Genomic DNA, 25,670 nt, shown 5'->3' with positions numbered 1-25,670 from the left:
AAACTCTATGTTCAAGACTATATTTGTTTAACGACATAAGTAATGAATGAATAACAATTAACACACAATAAAGCACTGGCCACGAGTAAGCACATTACAATAACACAGTATAAGCAACACGCGTACTGATAAATGAACAGAAGTGAACATGAACGTACACTGACGTCTGGTAGCCGACAGTGTTGCTAACCATTTTTCGGCAATGTCCCTACAGACGTAGTCAAAATGTCCCTACAACTGACCAAATGTCCCTACGCCAAGTAAAGTGACTAAAAAAAAACACCTCATGAGCATGCAAACAGAAGATAAAATATACACATTTACTTACCAAATCTTTCTGCTCGGTGCTTCCACAATTAATGAAGGAGCGAATTTACAATACAGGACCTCTCCCCGATTTTTTGTAATATTTCGCATACTCACTAATTGAGGCCTCCTAATCACGAATTTGAAGTTAAAATTTGGGGGGTCACGTGTAGAAATTGCAAAATAAGTGACATTGAGTGGTCCGCGATCGGCACGATTGCTTATTATTTACCGGAAGATTTTGTGTTTCCAATACTTAAAAAACGAAATATACATTCCTGATATTACTACGACCCCAAATTTTAACTATGTTTGCCTATCCTAACCTAACCTAACCGTACCTGAATGGTTCGTGGGGCTATCCGTCAATGGTTTGTTGGGCTACCCGTGCATGTTTTTTTCGAGCCCAAATTTTAACTATGTTTGCCTAACCTAACTTAACCTAAACTTACCGAGAATGGTCAGTGGGGCTATTCCTGAATGGTTTTGCGGTAATTGTGATTACGAACCGATAAAAAATATTATTTTCGTAGCACTTTAACGGCAAACGTTCATCATCGAAGACGCCATTTTCGTATCCTGCAATTTTGTGATTGATGTACTGTTGCCAAATTTACCTGTAATCAAATCAGTTCTTCTACATCGTGATTGTCGCTGTCACATGTAAGCACGTTCTTTGGGCAATATACTGAAATCCATAAGTTTATTAATTAGCCCACAGCCATCCTCCTGCACACTCCACCTAACAATCTGTACAACATTAACAACTTTTTTACTGTTCTCTTCCGCCATTCTTACACGATCCATGCTCTCCAAGTATGAAATCAACAGTGTGGCAACGCTGTAGACAGCGTAACTAATTTTAATTTGTTCATATCAACAAATATGGCTACCATACTTGTATACGGAGAATCATTGCGAGAATTGAAAAGCTTATTTTACAACTTCTACACGTTAATGAACATTTTTTCACCCTCACCCCAACATGTTAACTTGAGATAAATAATCATGAATAATTATTTCGTGAGTATAAGACGTAGCATAGAAATTACAGAAGGGTCCGGTATTGTAAATTCTTGCCTTAATGAATAATAGGGGTGTGCTGGACAGAATTTTTTGGGTCGGGACGGGATCGGGACGGTAATTTTTTTAAATCCCGACATTCGGGACTGAAAAATTTGCAATTTCCCGACCAAGTCGGAAAATTTTCTGGACGGGAAATGTTCGAAATTTCCCGAAGCACTGGAAATCTCGAATTTTACAAGTCATTTTCACTTTAAGTGATTGTTTTTGCATTTCTAGAATAAAAACTTACAACTTTCGATAAGTTCCAGAAACTTACAAGGCAGAAAACGTCGAGAATTAACGACTTTTTAAAGTAAAGAATCCAGCACACCCCTAATGAATAACGTTGAGTCGTTTACTGTTGATTATGTTATTTGAAGTCATACATGCTGCTGCTGTGAAGAGATAGATGTTGGTTGGTGATGCTGTATTTCCTGCATTCTTTAACAATTTTGGTCCCATTTTATTTCCCTTTTTTGTTTTTGTATCACTTAACATTGAAAATATTCTTTCCGTTTCCGCGTTAGAATGCGGCAATGTTAGCACTATTTTCGCGAGAGTGGAAATGTTTTCAAAAAGGAACTTGCCTTGAAAGTTTTTGGTAACCGATAACATGTTCCAAAATTCTGATGGAGATCTGTTAGTTAGTTCTTTTTTCTCCTCCTCGCTAAAGTATCCAGATAAACTAATTCATAAAATGTAATTTACCAAGATTGAAAAAAGTACCTACGTTTTCCCTCATTTGGCAAAATCTGTCCCTACGTTCCTACGCGGGCGAAATTTAGTGAAAAGTCCCTATGCGTAGGGACATGTCCCTACGGTTGGCATCACTGCCGACACGTGCAGTATGAAGCGCCCTCTCGCGGCTGACAACTCACCCAACCCCCGATAAGCTGCAGGTGCTGTCGCGACAACTGAGAATAAAGTAGCGATGACTAATCTAAGATTAGATGTCAGAAATAAGGTGCCGGAAATATTTGTATTTGGGAGGACACCTTTTCCTGCATCCGTGCGACAAGGTACGTGCTTATTTCAATTGTAATTGTAACTGTAATTGTGAAAAGTGGAAACATTACAAAACAAGCGGTTTCTGTTACGGACTTCCTGAACGCAATTTGCCGGGACCTGTTGTATGAAGAGTCCGCGGAACGGCCGTCACTCTGGCGGTGAACGACTGAAATAACCTCCCTGTACATATATGCATATAGCACAATGCTAATTGGGTCGTGGATACTATATAAGTACATAATTTGAATCTTGGTACAAATAAATTAATCCAGGTTTTGTACTTTCGTAAATTAGTGACAAGGACTGTAATTTGTTAAGGCATGCAATCTATTAATTGCAGTTTGTTGGTCTTGTGAAATATTATAATGATTATGAAAGATCTTTTCCTATAGCATATGCATGAACTGCCTCAAGTTGTACTAATTTTTTTAAGGGTTTTCTTCCTTTAGGCAAAAGAGAATTTGTTGGCTCTATTCTGCAATTGATTATTGTTAGTGTAAAAATTCCAGTGGTGCTGGGATGTTGTCCTGGAATCCCATCAGAAATAATTTGGTGTAGAAAGTTTGCAGTATTGTAGTCCAGGCAGTAGAAAAACAGTTGTCTCTTTGACTTCAAATTCCTATCTTGCTTTCATTTATTTCCGTATATAATTGTGGCAAATGTCATGCCAAAAATATCTCGGCATAATGTGTCATTGCTGAAAAATGACGTATGTTGCAAATCATATCATGCAGGATTTCTTCTTCCTCTTCTCTTTCTGGCAGATTTTCGTGATGAAGATGAGGAGAAAGATGATGAATCAGCTGAGAATCATGGTACCAAATTTATCTTGTGTTTAGTGAAACTTAGATTGGGCATGCTATAAATTACTGAAGAGAACTTAATATATTTCACATAGATACATCTGTTTTAAGATGTCTAGAAGCAGTTATTTTCATTTTAATTTTGTTTCGTTCGACATATTGGCTTAAAAAGCGTTAGTGGCTGTATTTTTTTTTAAATGTACATATATACAGTATAGAGGTAATATATAAAATTTGGGTTTTATTACAAAATATTATCTTGAAGTAGGCTTTCATGGAGACATGTTAGTATATGGAGCGCAACATTTTTGTCATATGCTTAAGTTTTTTGTTTTTTTTTGTCCTAGAAGCCAGTTCAGCAATTGCCTGATATAGTAAAAGTTCAGTTCTAACTTGGCCTCTTTTGTCTTAGTATGTGCATTTAGTACCCTATTTGCCATTGTTCTCGGTACCAATTTTTTACTTATATTAAGATGATTTTTAGAATGCAAGTATACTAGTGATAGAGGACATTTAAAACATTAAAGATGCAAATAAATAACAAAACAACTACATTTTATCTGGCTGATACAATTGTACACCTCTTTGATTTTTCACTTCAAAGATATAACACTTTGTCAAATAATTTAAATTATTGACATTTGACCTGGTGTAAACCTCATCATTAAAGCTGTATTTAGATATATTACAACAATCTACGAGGGCTATTTGGAAATCAATCTCCAAGAGGCATGTAATGAAACAGAAATAAGGAAAACCAATATTTATTATACACAAAAGTTGTACACGCATCTGAACTATTTTTCAACATAATTGTCAACTGAATTCAGGCATTTGTCATTGCATTGCAGCATCTCGCGTATCCTTGGCGAAGAAGGTTGTGCCCAGGGAACTCAGCCACTCCCGAACACCACCCATCTGTGAGAATCTTGGTAACCACCTTGCACACAACTTGTGATAACCCAACTTGACAGTCGCATCTCGTAGAGAATGGTTTGCCGAACTTGAGGAAATTCTTGAGACAGTCCCAATATTGTAAAGCGGCGCTTGTGAACCATGTTATCCATTCATTCAGCAAGATCATCTGTCACAAGAGACGGTCTTCCTTGTCCACCTTTGTCATGCATATCAGTTCGTCCTTCTCAAAATTTCCAGCATCTTTTTCTCACACAACCTTCTCTCATGACCTTCTCTCCATACATGGCACTCATTCTTCGTTGCACTGCATTGCTGCAGTCATGTGCTCGTACCAGCCAACCGGAGGTTGAATTCCAAATAGCCTGTGTATATTTAATTTTGCATGAACCACACAAGATAAAATCCACTTGGGTACTACTTTACTATACCGGAGACACCTATCAATGATTTATTTCGCAATTTTTTACATTGCTAACATACTATTCTGCATTGTGGAACATTTCTTTAGGTGAAATAATGAATTTCTAACGAAAATAATGTATATTTCTTACATTAACGAGTACTTACTGTTGTTCATTATTTTCCACAAACCATCCATGGGCAGTCCTAAAAACCATTGACATTAGCCCAAAAATTCACGATAGCCCCACGAACCATCACGGGGACGAGGTATGCCTACTAGGTTAGGTTAGGCCTGTTAGGTTAGGTTCCATTAGCACTCATTTTGTTCAATTTAGCATATACGGACAATACGAGCGCGTATTGTGCTCTAGTGCAGAAAGAAAATTGCGGCAGCAACAATAGCACGTCGGAAATAAATTTTCGTAGAAAACCACATGCATTCGCATTAAAATGGATCAAAACTACATTCCTAAACATCAACAACGCTACAGAAAATGATTTGCGTAAGTACTGTCTCCTGTAAATTTGAAGAAATCCATCTCCAGTATAGTAAAGTGTTACCTCCACATGTTTATGAAAAGAAAAAAAAGTGCAATGCATTTACTCTTTAAATATGTTACAGTAGTGAATTCATTGCTTGATTTTTTTGACAGAATTGATGTCTTCTAACTTCTGTGGTTCAATTGCCAGCTTGGTGGCTGAGCATGAGTGGTTGACTTTTGACCTTGTGACCAAAGTTCTCAGGTTCAAGCCCTGGCCTGGGCATGTGTGTTCTTTGGAAGTGTGACCTCATCAGTTTCATGTTATCGTCACTCATCTTCATTGTTGTGATTAGCTTAAAGTGGCATAAATGTGACTCTAAATAAAACAGATGGTTCAATCCAAATGAATTGATGAAGTTTCTTGTTACCAATCAAATGTGGAAAGAAATTTAAGATGCAGAGGAAACTGTATCTTTTTATTGGGTATCCATAAAGATAACATTCTGTCAGACAAGTCAGTATTTATTATTGATAATGTTTCAGATTCAGAACAATGGTCATTCCACTCTTCTCAGATATTCTATTGGTTCTTTTAAATATTGTCATCCGTAGTCTTGTCATGAATAAACTTCACATCTTTTTCTTCAATGCAACTCTGGGCCTTCCTGATGGTGCAGTGGTAGCATCATTACCTTGTAGTCAAGGGGTCCCAGGTTTGATACCCAGTGGAGGCACAAATGGTTTGGATCCCACTTTAAACTGTAGGTCCAGTCCTGATTAGCCTCACTGTGCATAAAGTGGACTTAAAAACATCAAATCAATCAATCAATCTTGAATGCAACTCAAAAAAGGCAGATATATTAATGAAAAATAGAAATTCTGTGATGCAGTTCTCATTTGTCATTCATTTTAAAGGGATGTGGGGTACCACATATAATATGAGGTGGAAGGAAGATTCAGAAAAAAAAACCTGAGAAAAGCTACCTTCCAGCATGGACACCATTAGCTTGGGGAGGAAGTAGAAGGGATGGACTCTCTTCCTAATAAAATATAGTACAGAAAAATATGTACGAGTCATGTCCAGAAAATTGTATCCGTTTGATAAAATAAAAAATAACGAAAAAAGTTAGTTGAACAAACCACTTTTACTTTGAAAGTTCATACCTTGAGCTGTTTTTGTACATAGGCACCCCATGGCATTGACGCATTTATTGTACCAGGAAGTTTTTGTATGCCTTCGTCATATACCAGTCCTTTGAGAAATGCATTTGCTGGAGCTCTTTCATGTCATGCAAGTGCTTTCCTCCCTGGCACCCACCTTTCGGTAGTTGTAACTGGTAACAATGTCATGTATTATGGATCACGACACATGTGGAAAATGTGCACAGACTTCATCAATAGTGACACGTCGATTGCGCTACACAACTTCATCCACATTACGCAGCAATTCATCCATAACAACAGACAGCCGGCCTGGCATTCTTCGTGGACGTTGACTGGTCCCCCTTCAAACTTCCTATGCCATCATCTCACCGTTGATGGACCGAGAGAATTTCTTCATTATATGTAGATGTAATGAATCTTTCCAAATTACTGAGGGGACACCCCATCCCTGACTTCTATTTCTGATACCAGTGGTTGTCTTGATAAATATATACACTCAGTGGTGTGGCGTGACTTTTTCAAGAGTGTTACCAGTCGTGGTCATCAGAAGTTATCATCTCCCCCCTACTCCCCCCCAAAAGAAAAACATGCTTTTGATCTGTATTTTTGTTCATTTCGTTCTTTTTTTTTTTGCAATCCGCTCAGTGATTTATTTAGCCACAATCACTGCTAGAAAGAACTACCACTCATAAGAGAGTTACCGTGAAAATCCAGTGAATAGTAGTCGAGCCTTGTCAACCATCTCGGTTTCTTTGCAAAGAGGTGGAAAGGGGAAGAAGAACCACATAATCGGGTCAGTTTGACGTTTCTGCAGACGACAGAATTCCCCTCCTCCAGCAGTGGAAGGGGAATCCAGATGTACGTTCTACTGTTGCCAACTTAGTTTTTTGGAGCAAGGTTTGTCCAAATCACGAATCGCATCAAGTACTTATCTTTTCATCTATTACGTAAACAGTTTCAGTTGTAGTTAAATCTAACTTTGGCTTTGCAGTCTAGCTCTTGTTGCTTCAGAGAAATAGTATCCCCGTTTTAGGCGGGATTTAGCTCTTTCTGGAAATTCAATGTGACAACATTTGCTGAGATATGAATAACCCCGTAGCACACTTGCTTCCTCAAGTCTTTCCCCGCCGTTCTTTTGCATTGGCGTCCTTTCCTCCTGTTGCCTCTTGAGGGTAGCGGAACGGCCTGTCTCTTCGCTTTTGTCGGCTGCAGAAAAAATGTCCTCGCAATATACACTCAACTTGGTTAACTTATTTAACAATGTTGTTATTTTATTAACAAAAAAACTTTTTAATTTCTTTACATTTTTTATGTTACGTGCGGTAACACCGGTTACATGCGCGCCACGCCTCTGTATACACTAATACCCTATTATGAGTCAAATATCACTGTGCAGCATGAATCAGTCTTATCCCTAATTAAAAAGTACAAGAGTTCTTGTGGAAAATAATTTACGGCTTATCTGTGCACGGCTCTTCCCTTACTCTCCGTAGCTGGTTAATGACCTTCTCTTGCAGTGATGGTTGTGGTGGGGGAGGGGGTGGGGCAGAGACCTTGTTTTAACTATGACTTGTAATATTTATTGGGAGCTTGTTACTAATGTTAGAGGCCATCTTGTTAGTTTTGGAAGTCTTGGTGGGAGGCAGGTCATCTTTTTAGAAGTTTAAGCAAGGGACATTTGCTATTTACTCTTATTTTAATTGGTGATTTATTATTAGTTGTAGATATCTCGGGGCGGATCACCTCCTCACCATTTGCTATTAATGTGAAAGAAGTTGCTGGAGGACATCTAAGGGAGATGTCGCACTGAAGTGACAAGAGGCACATATGTGTCATTCAAGGATTTCACCAAGTAAATACAGGCTTGTGCAACATATAATACCATATGGTGTGAAATGTTGCCGCTTCAGTGTGAAATCTTCCTTACCTTACTCTCAGCCATTTGAAGATCACTAATATTTTTGTCAATGAAATTCCATATTTTTTATTTTCATGGTAAATCTACAGAGAAAGATAAATTATGAGAATCTGATTGGAGTTATTACTTGCGACAAGTTTTTCCCTGAGTTGGAAATTGCAGTTGCCTGTGTCTTCATTATTTTTGCTACTTCCTTCTTCTTCCATCTATCTCATTTTCAATTCTACTGCTACCGTTCTTTTCTTGCTCTTCACCAAAACTTTTCTTGCTGTGGAGCAGTTACAATCTACGCAAAACAAACTGAAAATAGAGACCTATTATCAACATGCAGTCTTGGTTGATGTATATTACTAATATAATAATTAAATTTTTATGTTTCTTTTTGAGATGCACATCTTTTATCATATCTTAAAGCGAGTCCAAAAGGGTTGCATAGAAAAGTGGTTTCCTGATTTCAACTAAATGGTTCAAATAGAAATTGTATCATTTTTATTATTTTTTTGGGGGGGGGGATTCATGTTATTAGAATGTTACAAGCCTACAGAGTTACTAATCCTTAAGAAATGTATTGAGTGAGCTATCATTCATTCTATTCCCCTTTTCAATTTGCAAAACACTCACTGCACACCATACAAAGGGGCACTATGAAAATGCAGAATTACACTATTCTTCTTCCATGCAATGACATTGAATCTTTTTAATTTTGTTTTCTATTTCAACAGTATTAAACTGTTGCAACTTTACAGTTGCATTCATTGGAGTAAACAGACATGGGCTCAGCAGGCTCAGGTCTGGACTCTTAAAAAAAACTTACCACATTATCTAGATATATTGATCAATGCATGGAGACGTTAGCTCAAGAACAATTCAAAATATGTCGAGTTGTATTAATGACTTGTTCGATAGCCATTACAAGATGTTATTTCATAATTATTTTCTTCTAATAGTTTTCCAAGACACTGCTTTTTATTGAAGGCTGGGCCCTACTGAAAAGAAAATCCTGGTTACGTCCCTGGGTACATTGAAACTCAACTGCTTTTATATTATTATTATAAAAATAATCATACAAATTCAGAATTATTCATTTGCCATTTTAAATGTTTGAGGTACAAGGCTTGGGCAAATATGAATTATAATTTGTACGTAGGGGCCACGGTGGGTCAGTTGGTAACGTGTCTGACTACCATGCTAAAGGTCCCGGGTTCGATCCCTGGCTGGTTCAAATCCGGGCAATTTTCTAATGGAAGTGGCCCCGGCACCCACCCAGCATCGAATTACATGGGTACCTGGAGGAAACCCTGGGGAGTAAAGGCGGTCAGGGGCATGATGCTGATCACATCACCTCCACTCACGACCGGATCAAGAAAGTGTGGGGCATTACCCCCACACCCCCTATACGCCTTCATGGCATGGTGCTAAACACAGGGGAGCACTTTACCTTTTTTTTTACCTAGTGCAACACTGCCATCTGCTATGGGAGGAAATGGAATATTGGGAGGTTGGCAGCACTGTCTGAAGTCAGTTGCAGCACCTCTCGGTTATTGCTGTGCAGTGAGTTAGTCATTAGAACGATGAGTGAAATAAATGTGCATGTGAGCATGAAACAGAGCATTGTAATCAAATTCCTCACCAAAGAAGGCTGTAAACAGTGTAAAATTTGTGTCAGATTGAAACAACAATATGTTGAGAATATGCTGTCAGATGTTGTTGAGTATAAGTTGTGCAGTGCCTTTAATAAAAGTTGGCAAATGGTGGAAAATGAACTGGATACATGCCGACCCAAGATGCCTTTAACACGCAAGAAGATACTGCCCAGCTTCTTCTTGGACTCCTAAGGAATACTGCAGCTGAATTTTCTCACGGAGTGTTGTACGATCAAAGGTGAAGTGAAGTGACCACCACTAGAAACAAGAGAAAAAGGTCACAAATGACAGTGTCATTTCTGCAGGATAATGCCCATCCACACGTGGCTGCTCGAATCATGGCTACAAGCCAGAAACTTAGATGGAACTTTGTCCCACATCCTCCATATAGTCTGGATCTTTCACCATCTGACTATCGCCTCTTTGGTCACCTCAATGAGCATCTGAGTGGGCAAAAGTTTGGCAGTGATGAGGAGGTTATACGTATTATTCTGGACTGGGCACTCCTCCAAACAAAGAACTTTTTCCTGAGCGACATCAGGTGCCAGCGTATTGTCAACCAGGGAGAGTATTTTGAAAATTACCTACTTTGGTTTCAATAAAGGAATTAGAGGCATGGCCCTATTTATGCATTATAATTCATATTTGCCCAAGCCTTGTACTTTAAGGGATTCCCCTCTACCAATGTAAGAACCACAAAAGTACACATAAAGAGTGTGTATTATTCCTTTTCTCTTCTTTTTTACATATACATATTTGAAACCCTTTGTTTTTCCAACACTTGACCACTATGTTAATTTGATGACCTCGTCTGCATATTGGTTCAGTAGCTAATGTGGAGGTCCAAGGTTCAAAGAACCATCACTGAAGTATTAAAATTATTTCCAATTATCTTTATTACTGTGCTCTTCATAACTAATTTTAAAACATATACTTGGTTCAGTTTCTTATGTTCCCATATAATGCTGAAACATGGAGGAATACATGTAAATAAATAGCATCATTAGAAGATATTCAACCAAGATTGCATGATTGTTGATCCAAAACATCCATAAAATGAGACCGATATATGGAAAAGTTTGTATAATTGTTAACGAACTTATTTTCTTGTGCTAGTACGATAATTAGGAAAGAAGCTAGTGATGAAATATAATCGAAACAATGTTTAAAATATACAGGGTGTTCATAAAGTCCCGGTACCATTACAAAATCATAGCTTGGAAACTACATGCAATAGAACAGTGCTGTTGATTGCAAAATGTGTATTATAACACTGATAATGACGGTTTGTTTGTTTACATTTGTTGCAGGTTATCATACACACTTTGCAATCAACAGCAGTGTTCTATTGCATGTAGTTCCCGAGCTATGTTTTTGTAATGGTACCGGGACTTTATGAACACCCTGTATATATCCAACTTATAAACTTAATAAGCTGGTTATGGATTTTGGTTTAATGTTAATAGTAAAATAGAATGAAAGATGACTGACTTATATTATTAGTATCTTATGGAGCCACAATATAAATATCTTCCTTCCTATCACATTCAAAGAAAATAATCTAGAACCATTCAAATATATTTATTCTTATATAAATCTATGCAGCAACTATATACAAGTACTACTTTCTTCATTCTATCACAAGCTCTTTATTATTTTATTTTTTTTTACTTCTTTTTGAGTTGCATGCAAGTTACATTTTAATCTTTTGAGATCTTTTCTTTCTTAGCCGTAGCTTGTCATGCAATATGAAAAGAATTGATTTTTCACCAATGCTTCATTTGCCTGTTGGCCCTGTGTTGCATGCGAGGTATTGCAGCATGTTATTTGTCGTGCATGTTAGCAGGTCACAGTTCCTGTTGAAGTTATGTGGGAGTTCCCCTGTGCACGCCTGAATGCCATGTGTAGAGTAGCTCCTTTTTGGAGAGTGTGCAAGAGTGAAATCTTATTACTTTCACTACTTTCTACTGTGTAATTGAAAAGTGTGTCTGCCTGTACTTGTTGTGCCTTTGTGATTGAAGCAATCGGGTAAGTAACTACAGTACTTAGTTTTAAGTTACATTACTGAAAGTTACTTCTGGTGTATTTTTTTAATTCCATTTGTGTGAGACAAACATGGCAAGAAACAGAATCTTGCAATTTGCGAATTTCATGTACTTTCAGTAAAGTCTATTTATTATACTTTGTGTTAAAATTAATTTAATAGTTTTAAGATTTGAATAAATTTAATTTGTGTAATATAATGGCATTTTCGAGAAATGTTGAAAATCTAAATCCTATTCACATCTTGTATTTTCAGTAGAAACTAATAAGAAATTTGCGAAGAAAATTACAATTAATATACTTATCCTTTAAATCCTTTTAAATTGCATTGGGGCCCCTCCGCCCCCTTTCCTCCCCAGCAGCATGCCACTTGATACACACCATCTTAAGTTGAATTACACATAAAAAAATAACTGAATTGTCACGTTTTCATTTTCAGGCATCTGTTTATTGAAAATTCATATCTTCCCATACTCATAAAATGTAATATTCAAGGGCACCAACAGAGGGGGCACTTGCCCCTCCCCTGAGATATCTGAAAAAAGTTCATGTAATTCAAATGGTGAAATTTTAGCGATATTTTATTACAAAGAATATTGTTTTCTTAGATATACAGGCTGTCAGTTACAGCAATTAACTGCCATGTCCAACAAAATAATAAGACAATGTTTTCACAAGAGACTTTACAATCATGTTGACTGCCATAACTAGGGGTACACAGGATGGAAAAATATTTGATCAGGTCAGGACAGGATTGAAAAGGAAATATTACTAATCCTGCCACTTGGGACTGAAAAAAGAAATCTCCATTTATGAACCTCGTCGGAAATTTTCTAAATTTCCTGATGCAGTGGAAATCTCAAATTGTACACAATATTTCCCCTTCAAGTATTTGTTTTTGCACTTCTTGAATAAAAACTGTTAATTTCAAGAAATTTCAAATGCTTATAGTGCAGCAGAAAATATCAAGATGCAACCTTTTTAAAATAATAACACGTATTTTAAAAATATTTAAAAATATTCAGAAAACACAAAAAATGGTACTTAAATTTTATGAGTATGTTATTTACAAAATGACGTTTTGAGAATCTACTGTTCTCTTCTTCAGGTCCAAAACTTCGACTACGACAAACTTTCCATAGCCATGTCAAGATATTTTAAAAACCAGGAATAAGGGTGTGGATTTTTGATATGGGTTAGACAGGAATTCAAAAAGTATGCCTAAAACTGTTGTAGCCTCCATAATCCATTACAAATTAACAGTCCTTGAAGTTAAAAGATCATTTCCATCTAAAACACGTATTTCAACATTGAACAATTTAAAAAAGTTTAAAATCGGTTACTACCTGTAGTAACCCCTGTACGTTTCCTCACAGAATCTGTACAGGAAACGTACAGGGGTTACTACAGGTAGTAAAATGTCACATAAAAATATAAATCAGAGGTACCATAAGGGACAGTAGATTAATTGGCATATGTCTGATGTTTCTGCATTGTGAAAAGTACAAAAAGACAAAGAACTGTTCATGAACAAAAACAAAAAATACTTTAGAGTATTGAAATTGGTCTACTTATGAACAGAGCGATAGATTTTTATGGAAAGCAAGCAAGGTGAATCCAGTTTCTCGAGTCTGAAGTTATCTACAATGCCAAAGTATTTTCAATTTAATTCGAGTTTTATGACTTGTAAATAATGATGATAATATAATAGCGACCACAAAAATTTCTTATGAATCTTTAATTGTGCTGTGATACAGACAAATGAAGTTCAGCTTAGAATATAAGAATTAATGTAATTTTTTTTGCTTGCACATTTTATAGTATTATTTTTAAACATTTCATTGTGGATGTACTGACATGCTATAACTTTTAATTTACATTAAAATTATTTTCTCTTAATTAGGTCGGATAGGGACACCCCATTTTATGGCCCCGGAAGTGGTGGAACGCAAGCCTTATGGAAAACCTGTTGACATCTGGTCAGCGGGAGTTCTTCTACATATTATTCTTTCTGGAACACTGCCATTTTTAGGAACCAAAGAAAGATTGTATGAAAGCATATGCAAAGGAAAACTATATGTAAGTAATTAATATAAGAGTGGTAAGAAAAATTTAAGTGCAATATGAAGCTTTTGTGCTGAAGACGTTTTCTAGGGTTGTTTCCTAGTAGTTTGAGATTGTTTCCAAGCTTATTGGCCAATCAGAAAAATTGATGATATAGCTACTCTGGCCCACTAGCATACGCAGGATTTATTTTCGGAGGGGGCCTGGGAAGGTTTATGTTACATAGCAAGATGGGTTTGGATTTACCACTTTGGTTTGACCGAGTTCCTTACTGCTTGTCAATTTAAAATTTTGTTTTTCTCAAAATTTCTGTAGGGGCTGTAGCCCCATTAGCTTCCCCCATGCATATGCCAATGCTCTGGCATAATTTTGAAAAGAATATTAGACATAATCATGAATTCAGAAACTTCTTATCGACTAGTGACAAACATTCTTATGAATGTGGAAATTTTAGCAAACAAATTCAGTCTCAACCACAACTTACACCTTGCTCTCTGACATACTGTGCAATTGCTCTACCAACTAGCTACTTAGTCAGCCTTGGTTTCACCTGATTTTTCACTTTCACTGTTTTTCCAGTGTGGAATTGTCTCTCAACTTTATTTTTCAATTAAATTTCTATGCAGAACAACTCCTGTTTGTGCCAAATGATAAGATAATATACAGCTCCATGCTGGTAGACTAGGCACCATTGCCGTCATCAGCAGTGGTATAGCACAGTTTTCTGTAGCCCCCACCCCTCCTTCCCTGCAAGTAAAACAATGGGGTCCTGTAGTGATAGAAATTATAGAGACTACTATAATGATGCTAGAGTAGTGGCCGAACGTACAGTAGGAACTCCTCTCTTTTCCACGTCGAAGCCACAATGAAGAAGATATTAACTTTTAACCTTCCCATTTTTTGTTATCAACTTGTATCAGGGAAGTAGATTCTGGATACTGCCTGGATATGAATCTCTGAAAAATTACTGGGTGAGGAAATTATAAATATTTTCTTGTGCTTCAATGCAGTGGCATAGCCAGCAGTGATTTATTTATTTATTCACAATTTATGGCCATTTTGGCTCTATATTTACACTTACACACTAAATAGTATTCTAAGTTCACCAACAGTAACAAACTAACAATGATCTCCTTTGAAAAGCACAGGGGAGCACTTTACCTTTTTTTCTACCTCAAAAGATTTTCAATTTCAATTGTGTGATTGTTGATCTACATGAATTTCATAAATAATTTTCCCCCGTATAAGGGACTATCTGTTGAATTTTTGGAATGATATAAAATTTCAGAAGCATATAGAAGACACTGCGGGGCCCCTACACCTTGCCCCCTCCCTCTGCATTGCGAAGGTTGTGGGGGATGCTGCCGCTATGCCACTGTTCATCAGTGTTTCAAAAGCAACAGATCCTGTTACAATAACCCTGACAGAGAAAGTTCCACACAGGTAAAACAATGAAAGTAAAAGATCAGGCAAGACAAGGTTGGCTCAGAGAGCCAGGTTTCCTTGTAGAGCTTTCATTTTTCACTTATTTTCCTACATTTTGTGTGTGTCAAAATGCAAGATAGTTCCTGCGAATTAAATATCCTTGTTGTCAATACTACAATAAAGTCATTATTGCCTTCACTATTTCAAGTGTCTGGATGGACTGACATTGTTTGTTCTTTTCCTGATCTTTCAGTACTCCTCTTTTTGCAGTTTGCTTCAATCCTGTCCTTCCTCTTGCACTCTCCACTGCTCAGTCTTTCCACCTACCCCTTGGTCTTCTCTTTGGTCTTTTACCAACTTCATGTGCAGTGTTGCTCCCACTAGAAGTGTTTTTGCCTCAATTTTGACCATATGCCATTTGCTGAGGCCAGTGGAGATGCACCCCTTCCAAGTGGTCAAACTCGAGTCTTGCTTACATAAATATTATTGGCAATCTGATTGTTCTTCTCAATTTTAAATAAGATATTATGGATTAGTCACTACTTAATATCATAATAGCACACTGTCTGTAGTTACGTTTCACATACTTATCATTCATATCATCAGACCCCATTGAAGTGATGTGATGAATTGCATACTGTTGTATCAGGGCCAAGATGACTGGTTGCTTATTTGTGACTAAGATAATTTTGTGAAATATCTCTACTTATAACAAGATAGAATGCATTATATACAACATTAAATGGTGATTAGAATGTATTTTTCAGCCCAAGATGTAGGATAGTATGTTTTGTCACATGTTATGTAGAGTTCAAAATAACATATGAATGACATTCTTATTTGGTGATTTCTTTGTACTATTGTAATTATCTTCTTATTGTCCTCCTCCCAAATTAAAGTGTTTATTATTTACTTATGTACTTAATTAGTAAATTACATAAGTACTTAACATCACCATATGTTGTTAGTCTTGCACAACACACACAAGAGTAAAACATTAAAAGTTCCAAAGTTTTACCCACAGTAGAACTATACAGTATGCTCCTGCTTTCTTAATACCCATACCTGTTTTTAACTCCATTTTGTCTTTGACAGTGCCAGCGGGAGGCTGGTGAAACATTGGAACTACATCTTTTTATGGACTTTGGTCTGCTTAGTTACCTTCTTCCATCCATCTCTATTCAATACATTTTCCCTCTCGTTTTGACTATTCATGTGTCTTTTGATATTCCTCACAACATATAATATCTATTTGATCTTAGGTCTTCCTTGTTATCTTGTAACTGTGGGTTTCCAGTTGTATACAGTGTGTCCGTAAAGTCATGGTGCACTTTTGACCGGTCACAGGAAAGCAACAAACAAAGATAGAAATGTGAAATCTTCGCCAAATAAAAGGAAAACTCTCCAAGTTTCCGTACTATGATGCGCAAGCGTGTGCGCACACAAGTGATGACGCAACACTACGAACTGCGCAGCAGCGGATCAGCCCTCGCCCACGCCAGTCGAGATGTGGACGGTACAGAGGCAAGTCCAGTGTGTTCTGTGGCTTGCGAAGTTCGAATCCGTGAGCAAAGTGCAACGTAAATATCGTCGCATGTACAACGAAGCGCTTCTGTACAGTCCACATCTTGACTGGCGTGGGCGAGGGCAGATCCGCTGCTGCGCAGTTCGTAGTGTTGCGTCATGACCTGTGTGCGCACACGCTTGCGCATCATAGTACGGAAACTTGGAGAGTTTTTCTTTTATTTGGTGAAGATTTCACATTTCTATCTTGTTTTGTTGCTTTCCTGTGACCGGTCAAAAGTGCACCATGACTTTACGGACACACTGTATTTGCTTTACAATTCTTTCTTCAGGCATTCTTTCACTGTGACCCAGCGAACTCAGTCTTTGAGCCTTCATATAGCTTCTTATATTTTATGAATATATCCAACCCCTTGTTTTATTTTATTAGCTACACCATTTACTGTCTTGTTCGACCATACTTTCCCCTTAATATCTCTCTTTCAAACATCATCTGTTTTCAAATTATATCATCTTTGAGTACCCAAGTCTCACAACAATATATAACTACAGGTCTTATTATGGTTTGATAAAATTTCATTTTATTTTCCAGGGAAACTAATTCAGCAGGCAATTATATTTTTATTTGCATAGTATGCTCTATTTCTGGCTGCAATTCTTTCTTTAATCTCTTCTTCAATTGAATTGTTTCCGTTTATTGTTGACTCGAGATATTAAAATGACTGAACCTGTTCTATTTGCATTGTCTTTCTTTCTTGAATATTTCTTCTTGTTCATTCCATGTACTGTGTCTTATTTTCATTCACTATTCATCCATATTTCATTACCTTTTGCTTTAGTTTCACAAGGTAGTTAACCATTGATTGCTCAGTTCTTGCAGTAATTATGCTGCTGTCTGCTTTGTTGACTTGACTTGGTGCTAACTCAAATATCCAACTTTTGAATTAACTGCATCCATGTTTGTGCCAAATGAAATTGTTGATAAGAGAACTCCTTGTTTTACTCCTGTGCTAATCCGAAATTTCTCCCTCAGATTATTTTTGTTTATTTTTAATTTTGGCTGTAGTATTTTGGAATGTCAAATGTATTAGTCTTATTAGTGTATCTGAGACATTAAGTTTCTATTTACTAAGTAAAATGCTTGCTGAAATCAATAAAGATGTATCATTTGACATAATGTTCATGGCACTTTTCACATATCTGACTTAATATAAATAAATTGTCAAGTTTGGATCTGTTTCATCTAAATCCAATTTGATAAGCCTAATTTGTGTTCTTTACTTACAGAAAGCCTATTTTGTAGTAGAATTACAAAGATTTTGTACATCAAGGATTTTGAACATGGCATTTAGGTGCATTATTTTACACTACAGCCTGTCTCTCCTTTTGATAATTGGGCAGGTGATACCACCTACCCATTCCTGTGGAATTTTCTTTATTCCATGTGTTGAGTATCAACTAGCTTAACATATAATCCTCCACGTCTTACTAGTTCTGCTGGGATATTATCTGACTTTGTTTTCAGTGATTTTATGATCTTGTTTACCTCATCAAAAGTTGGAATAGGCATTCCAATATCTTCTTGTATCTCATACAATTCATACCCAGACTGTAATAGTTCACAATTTAATAAATTGTGAAAATACTCTGTCCAATGGAGTAGTGCTTTTTCTTGTCAGATATCAGTTCTTTAGATGAACCTTTACATCCTGTAATTCGAACAGTATAATTCTCCCTATAAGATTTCACAGGCTTAAAAATTTTCTTATCATTTCTGTTATGAAAGTCCTCTCTGTTTTATCTTATTATTTAACCATTCCCTTTCTTCTTTTTGCTTACATCACTAGCAATTATCTTTTTTTTCTGTTCTTCTTGGTTTGCTCTAGTTTTGTCATCTCTTTTGCAGTTTTTTCTACTTACATGTTATTCCACATTCATTCCTTGGTTTGTGATCTTGTTTTTATATTGCATCAGAAACAGTTTTCAGAACTGTTCTTTCATAGTTTTCCAATCTTCACTTATATCTTGAGTGTCTTATTATCATTTCTGAATTTTGACTCAAATCTTTTTCAATATTGTTTCAAAATTTATTTACTGTGCATGTTACTTTTAATTCCATTTTATCTGTTGCTCTGGTTTCCTTTCTCGTACAGGTATTCTTTTTTGTTTGACTACCACCTGACAGAGAAAGAAAGAATTTAGGGCCCAATTCAAACCTCTTATTGTTCTTACATACTGTATCAGCCCTTTCTTTCATTTACTAAAAAATAGTCTATTTAGGTGATACGAGGGTCATTATTTATATTTTGAGCCTAACAATGAAGAAACAGGAATTTGGCATTGAAAACTGCTTTATTGTTTTTCGAAGTATTCTCCTTTATGGTCAATACACTTTTGCATTCGTTCGAACCATTTGTCAAAGCAGTTTTTCTAATCTTCTTGAGACACCTCCATAATATGGTTTTTGAACGCATCAACGGCATCTTCCGCCGACGAAAATCGTTGTCCACACAATTTATTCTTGACATTCGGGAACGAGAAGAAGTCATTGGGTGCCAAATCAGGACTGTACAGCGGATAACCCATCAATTCAATTTTTTGACTGTTCATAAAGTCCGTTGTTAGACGAGATGTGTGACAGCTGGCATTGTCTTGATGAAGAATGATCCGACGGTGTTTGTTTGTTTTCTGTATTTGACCGAAGACCTCTGGCAAACAAATTGTTGTGTACCATTCAGAGTTGACCGTTCTACGTTCCTCTAAAGGCACAGTTCCCACATGACCAGTTTTCCCGAAAAAACAGGCGACCATTTGTTTCGATGTGCTTCGATCGCGAACAACTTTTGTTGGATTGGGTTCATCTTGAAACACCCATACAGTCGACTGCTGTTTACGTTCTGGCTCATATGCATATATCCATGATTCGTCACCTGTTTCAATCTTATACAAGGGTCACTATTTATATTTTGAGCCTAACAATGAAAAAACAGGAATTTGGCATTGAAAACTGCTTTATTGTTTTTCGAAGTATTCTCCTTTATGGTCAATACACTTTTGCATTCGTTCGAACCATTTGTCAAAGCAGTTTTTCCAATCTTCTTGAGACACCTCCATAATATGGTTTTTGAACGCATCAACGTCATCTTCCGCCGACGAAAATCGTTGTCCACGCAATTAGACGAGATGTGTGACAGCTGGCATTGTCTTGATGAAGAATGATCCGACGGCGTTTGTTTGTTTTCCGTATTTGACCGAAGACCTCTGGCAAACAAATTGTTGTGTACCATTCAGAGTTGACCGTTCTACGTTCCTCTAAAGGCACAGTTACCACATGACCAGTTTTCCTGAAAAAAAAAAAGGCGACCATTTGTTTTGATGTGCTTCGATCGCAAACAACTTTTGTTGGATTGGGTTCATCTTGAAACACCCACACAGTCGACTGCTGTTTACGTTCCGGCTCATATGCATATATCCATGATTCGTCACCTGTTACAATCTTATATACGTCTTTTGAAGCACCACGATTGTATTTATTGAGCATTTGTTTGCACCAATTGACGCGAGCGTCTTTTTGAGTTTTTGTCAAATTGTGTGGGATCCAACGAGAACATACCTTTCTCACAGCTAAATGATCATGTAATATTTTATATATGCTGGTGGAACTAATGCCTATGGTTGCCTCAATCTCACAGTATGTCACATGACGATCTTCAGTATTAGGTTTTGCACAGCATCAATGTTTTCTTGAAAAACAACTGATTTTGGATGACCTTCGCGAATCTCGTTGGTGAGCGAATGACGGCCACGATTAAATTCGTTATACCAGCGTTTCACAGTGGCAAAGGATGGGGCTTCATCGCCAAATGTGGAAGTAAGTTGATCGATGCACTCTTGTCTTGATAATCCACATCGAAAATCGTAAAAAATCATTGCACGAAAATGTTCACAAGTTCACACCATTTTATTGTTGTCGCGGAATCTCCAAGGCAACATAAACAACACAAATGAAGCTATTGACAAAACATTTGAAGTACGTTATGGTCAATAATGCCAGACGATTCCGTGCAAATGTCAAATTGCGCCTAACTTCAATCAGTGTTGCCAAGGCTCAAAATATAAATAGTGACCCTCGTATACGTCTTTTGAAGCACCACGATTGTATTTATTGAGCATTTGTTTACACCATTTGACATGAGCGTCTTTTTGAGTTTTTGTCAAATTGTGTGGGATCCAACGAGAACATACCTTTCTCACAGCTAAATGATCATGTAATATTTTATATATGCTGGTGGAACTAATGCCTATTGTTGCCTCAATCTCACAGTATGTCACATGATGATCTTGCAGTATTAGGTTTTGCACAGCATCAATGTTTTCTTGAACAACAACTGATTTTGGACGACCTTCGCGAATCTTGTCGGTGAGCGAATGGCGGCCACTATTAAATTCGTTATACCAGCGTTTCACAATGGCAAAGGATGGGGCTTCATCGCCAAATGTGGAAGTAAGTTGATCGATGCACTCTTATCTTGATATCCACGTCGAAAATCATAAAAAATCATCGCACAAAAATGTTCATGAGTTAATTCCATTTTATTGTTGTCATGCAATATCCAAGGCAACATAAACAACACAAATGAAGCTATTGACAAAACATTTGAAGTACATTATGGTCAGTAATGCCAGACGATTCCATGCAAATGTCAAATCGCACCTAACTTGAATCAGTGTTGCCAAGGCTCAAAATATAAATAGTGGCCCTCGTAATGCTTATGTCTTATGATAATGTCTGTGGACATCAGGTGCTCTTGTGTATCATTTTATGTTGGAATTGTAATCTCATTATAATCATATTCATGTACACACCAACATGCAAATGTATTCCTGTATCCGGGTACATGGATAAGTTTGCACATTTCATGTGTACATGAACATCTAACCATGTCTAAGTCCAGTAACATGAATTGTTTGCAATAGCATGGTTGCATATTGATTCTCAAATTTTATTTATATCTCCTGGCTGCTTAGGTGACAGCAAGGGGTGCAAGAGGGTGCTTCTGCACCCATTGTATTTGGGTCAGAACCCCTTCCACACCCTCAGTTTTCATTATAATAACATTTAAGTGATGAGTACCATTAAACAACATTACTATACCAAAATTGGCCATATAAAATTACAGAATTGAATACATAATTATAAAATAATACATTGGATCCTCCCATCTTATACATCATCATAAATTCAAATTGTATTTTTCAACAAGTTCAGTTACTAAACCTCTGGCCTTATTTAGGCATGTAAGAATTGAGATATATCTATCAGAATATCTGGGAATTTTATAATTTTTTACCATCATTATAAGATATATTATTCAAAAAATATTCACTGTCAACTTGGAAAGTTAAGATCTTCTCTACAAAATTTATCCTTTTCAGTTTTCTTCTTTCTTCTAAGGTAAACATATTCAACTGTGTTAACCAATCAGAGTAATGTTGGTCATAGTAATTTTTTTAAACTTTGTGCATAATAACCTGATAAAAAGTTTTTGAAGTGATTCAGCTTTTTGAAGGTGACTGGTGGCTGTCAGAAACCATAATTCATTAGCATATTCAAGAATAGAGTGAACTGTTGTTTTATACAGGTATATTAAGGTATTTTCTTTTTGAAAAACTTTCCATGTGAAAAATATATAACCAAGCATCTTCTTCGCTCTTTTGCAAATTTCTGAAATGTGCTCATCAAATATGAGAGAGGAGTCTATTAATATTCCTAAGTCTTTGACTTGCACACAGTTGGATTTTATTTTGATAAATATAATAGTTGGAGACTATGTAATGAACTTTCTTAGTACATACATCTTAAAACTTAACACTTTTTCAAGTTAATTTCCATTTCATTAATCTTGCACCAATATGTCATTCTATTGAGATCAGCCTGAAGTTGAGTGACATTATTATTTGTTAAAATACTCTTAAAAATGTTATAATAAATTATAATGATAACAGTAATAAAGTGATCTGTTCCTGCATTCAGTGGTAACTGGCATGCCCAAGGTGTAATCCAGTTCCTACTGCCTGTGGGTAATACAACTCAAGGTTATTAGAAGTATAGGTTGGGCCAATCCGTTGTTTACTCGTAATGACGAAACGACGGTAAGAGGTGAATTTATCCATGAAATGAATTCCAAATCTATGCGCTAGTGTTGCACTATGCAGATAGGAAACCATGCCAGACACTGAACACACAAAATCGAGTACACAAATGAGCATTTCCACCCATTTACATTTTGTGGCTCCAGACAAATTGAAAATAAATATAGATAGGTACTTATTGTTATGCGGGACAGAATATTTTTGATCTGAACGGGAATTTTTTTTAAATCCCGACATTCGGGACGGGAAATATTCGTAATTTCTCGACTAGTCGGGAAATCTCAAATTCTCATTTTCACCTTAAGTGATTTTCTTTGCATTTCTGGAATGAAAACTAACAATTTCCGAAAAATTACAGACACTTGCAATGTAGAAAACGTCAAGAATTAATACCATTTTAAAATGACCATTCGGTATTTCCCGACTGCTCGGGATCCAGAAATTTAGGGAAGTCATTTGCTGAAGTCGTGATAGGGACGGAATTTTTCTTTCCTATCCCGGTCCCGACTTTCCGAGATACCGCACACCACTTGTTATTATTATTTATTTTAGTTCAGCACAAGATACATCTTCCAAGTACATTGAACATAATATATACGTTATATACGTTTTTCAAAAGGATTCTTCGGTCACCGAGCTTTGGATTCGTGTGGAAACGCTAACGTGAATCATGCTAATGCTAGAATCTGCAGTGCGCATTTCTGCCCAGAAGATTATGTACGTAATCTGAAAAGTCAACTTTTAGGTTTACATCGAAAAAAGATCCTTAAGCAAGATACCTTCGACTCCTTATTATGAGCAGGAATGTAGGGAGTATAATCCTGGTAAATACTTCGCCTACCATTTCTTTGCCATTGGTGTACAATTCTCTCTCGCTTTTTCCCTACATATTCACACAAAGCAATAAAAATACAAACTGCTAACTTTTCATTCCATTTTGGTTATTTATTAAACGGTACGTGTTTGTATTTATATTTGATAAATTTGCTTTGCTTTTCCGGCCATTTAAGTCAATTGAGGTTATGAAGAAGTGATAAAATAGATGAATGGCCAATCACAGTTCCCCTTACTTACAAGAGCGACCACAAGAAAAAGAACCTTCCTCCTCTTCCGTTCAACTCGGACTATAAGAGAGCATGCTCCACTCTCCCCCTCCCCTCCACACTGGAGTACGGTGCACAGGAGTCGCCAGTCTGCGCAGGTTTCTTTGCTTGTGGTTCCACTATAATAGTAATATAAAATTGTACACTCATCTCACTTATATAGTTCTTCGGCAGTTTGTTTCTTTATACATCATATTTGGAGAAGATACAATTGAATCTATAGTTGCACGTACACTATATATAACACACCTTATTACTGACTTCCTTGACCCTGGATGTACAGGGTCAAGGAAAACAAAGAAATGAGCATAATTTTCTCTTCGGTGAAGATGTTGTACCTAAACAAAAAAAAACAAAAAAAACTCAAATAATGAATTCGACAATGTAAATTGATGAGATTTAGTAAATTTAGTAATTTGATGAAGTGAACTAATTCTGAGTGGACTAATCGGAAAGGACATAATCAGCTCAGATCCTATTACTTCTTCATGGTATGTGACGTAAAGTTCCCGCCCAACCGTTTGACGGCGTTAGTGGTTATCGCATCTCCTTTTCCATAGCCTGTAGTACACATCCTCATCTAGACATTGTTCTTGTTCTGGTGTTTAATATCTGCATACTGCAACACTGTCGTTTTGTCATTTCACGTGACTTCACATTGAAGTGATGCATTCCCTTGGCCGGTTAGACGTCATCGCACGCAAAAACTTCAATCGTTACCATGGTTTTGGGCCAGGGCTGATACAACTCTTGTTTTGTTTTTTAAATTACTGTTAGAAAACTATTGATCTTATAGCAATAACATGCAATTTTCCTTATCATTTTATACAGTTAGTAGCTTATATAAATAAGTTACAAAATTACTTCCTTTTTTTCTGATTTTATTACTGCCTTTTAATTTTTTTTTGCTTATACAACATTAGTATATAGTATATTGTATTCAGATTATATTCTTAATGTGTCTGTGTATAGTTATAAAAAATGCACACTCGATAATGCAAACATAACAACAACCTCAAACATGAGATAATAGTAATAATAACCTGACTCACTGTCTATGATAATAAATAGAAAGCTCTACGCCTATGCACACCTAGATTCCAGATCCTGGTGTCCAATAATACTATCAAATCATGTCACACAATTTTGAGTTCTTCATAAAATTTGTCTTTAATGTCATCCCCTTTTATGTATACTGGAGCATACACATTTATAAAAGTTACATTACAATTGGTTCAAAACCTAATACATGTTTACCATTTCTTTCTTTATTGGAAATCCTGTTCTATTGTCTTGTAGTTCTTTGATTACAACTGTAATACACAAAGTATTTGTCTTTATGATTTGTCTTTGCCCTTTTCATCTTAACTTTTGTAATGCAACTATGTTGCCAGGATTTGATTAACTTTTTCTGCTTTTTCCAATGTTTTATCATAGTCATAATGTTCCATGTTCCCATACGTATTGTGTCTTTCTTGTTCCTTTTCATATGCACAGATCGTCTTACATTATCCTGTGTGAGAATCTGTAATCAGTTCTTTTTGAAGGATATTATTTTTAAGACTAGCCTAGTGCTCAACACCTGCTCCTTTTGAGGACCTTGGATTTTCTGTTGTGTTAACTTCCTTAGCTGATATCATCCAGCAGTG

The 25,670-nt window shown here is 36.5% G+C and overlaps 1 protein-coding gene across 1 annotated transcript in view; it reads left to right on the top strand.

The window, feature by feature from the left end:
• The window catches only part of LOC145981916 (peripheral plasma membrane protein CASK-like), a 902,867-nt gene that overhangs the window by 421,868 nt on the left and 455,329 nt on the right, over positions 1-25,670 (top strand). Inside the window, exon 7 of the mRNA XM_083115412.1 lies at positions 13,656-13,831. Coding sequence (XP_082971538.1) covers positions 13,656-13,831 — 176 coding nt within the window. The remainder of the gene's footprint in view (positions 1-13,655; positions 13,832-25,670) is intronic.

Source organism: Lepisma saccharinum, chromosome 30 (genome assembly GCF_977018435.1).
Source record: "Lepisma saccharinum chromosome 30, izLepSacc3.1, whole genome shotgun sequence".
Classification (NCBI taxonomy): domain Eukaryota; kingdom Metazoa; phylum Arthropoda; class Insecta; order Zygentoma; family Lepismatidae; genus Lepisma; species Lepisma saccharinum.
Note: the sequence above shows the minus strand (reverse complement) of the source record. Positions and strands in the feature narration are given on the sequence as shown.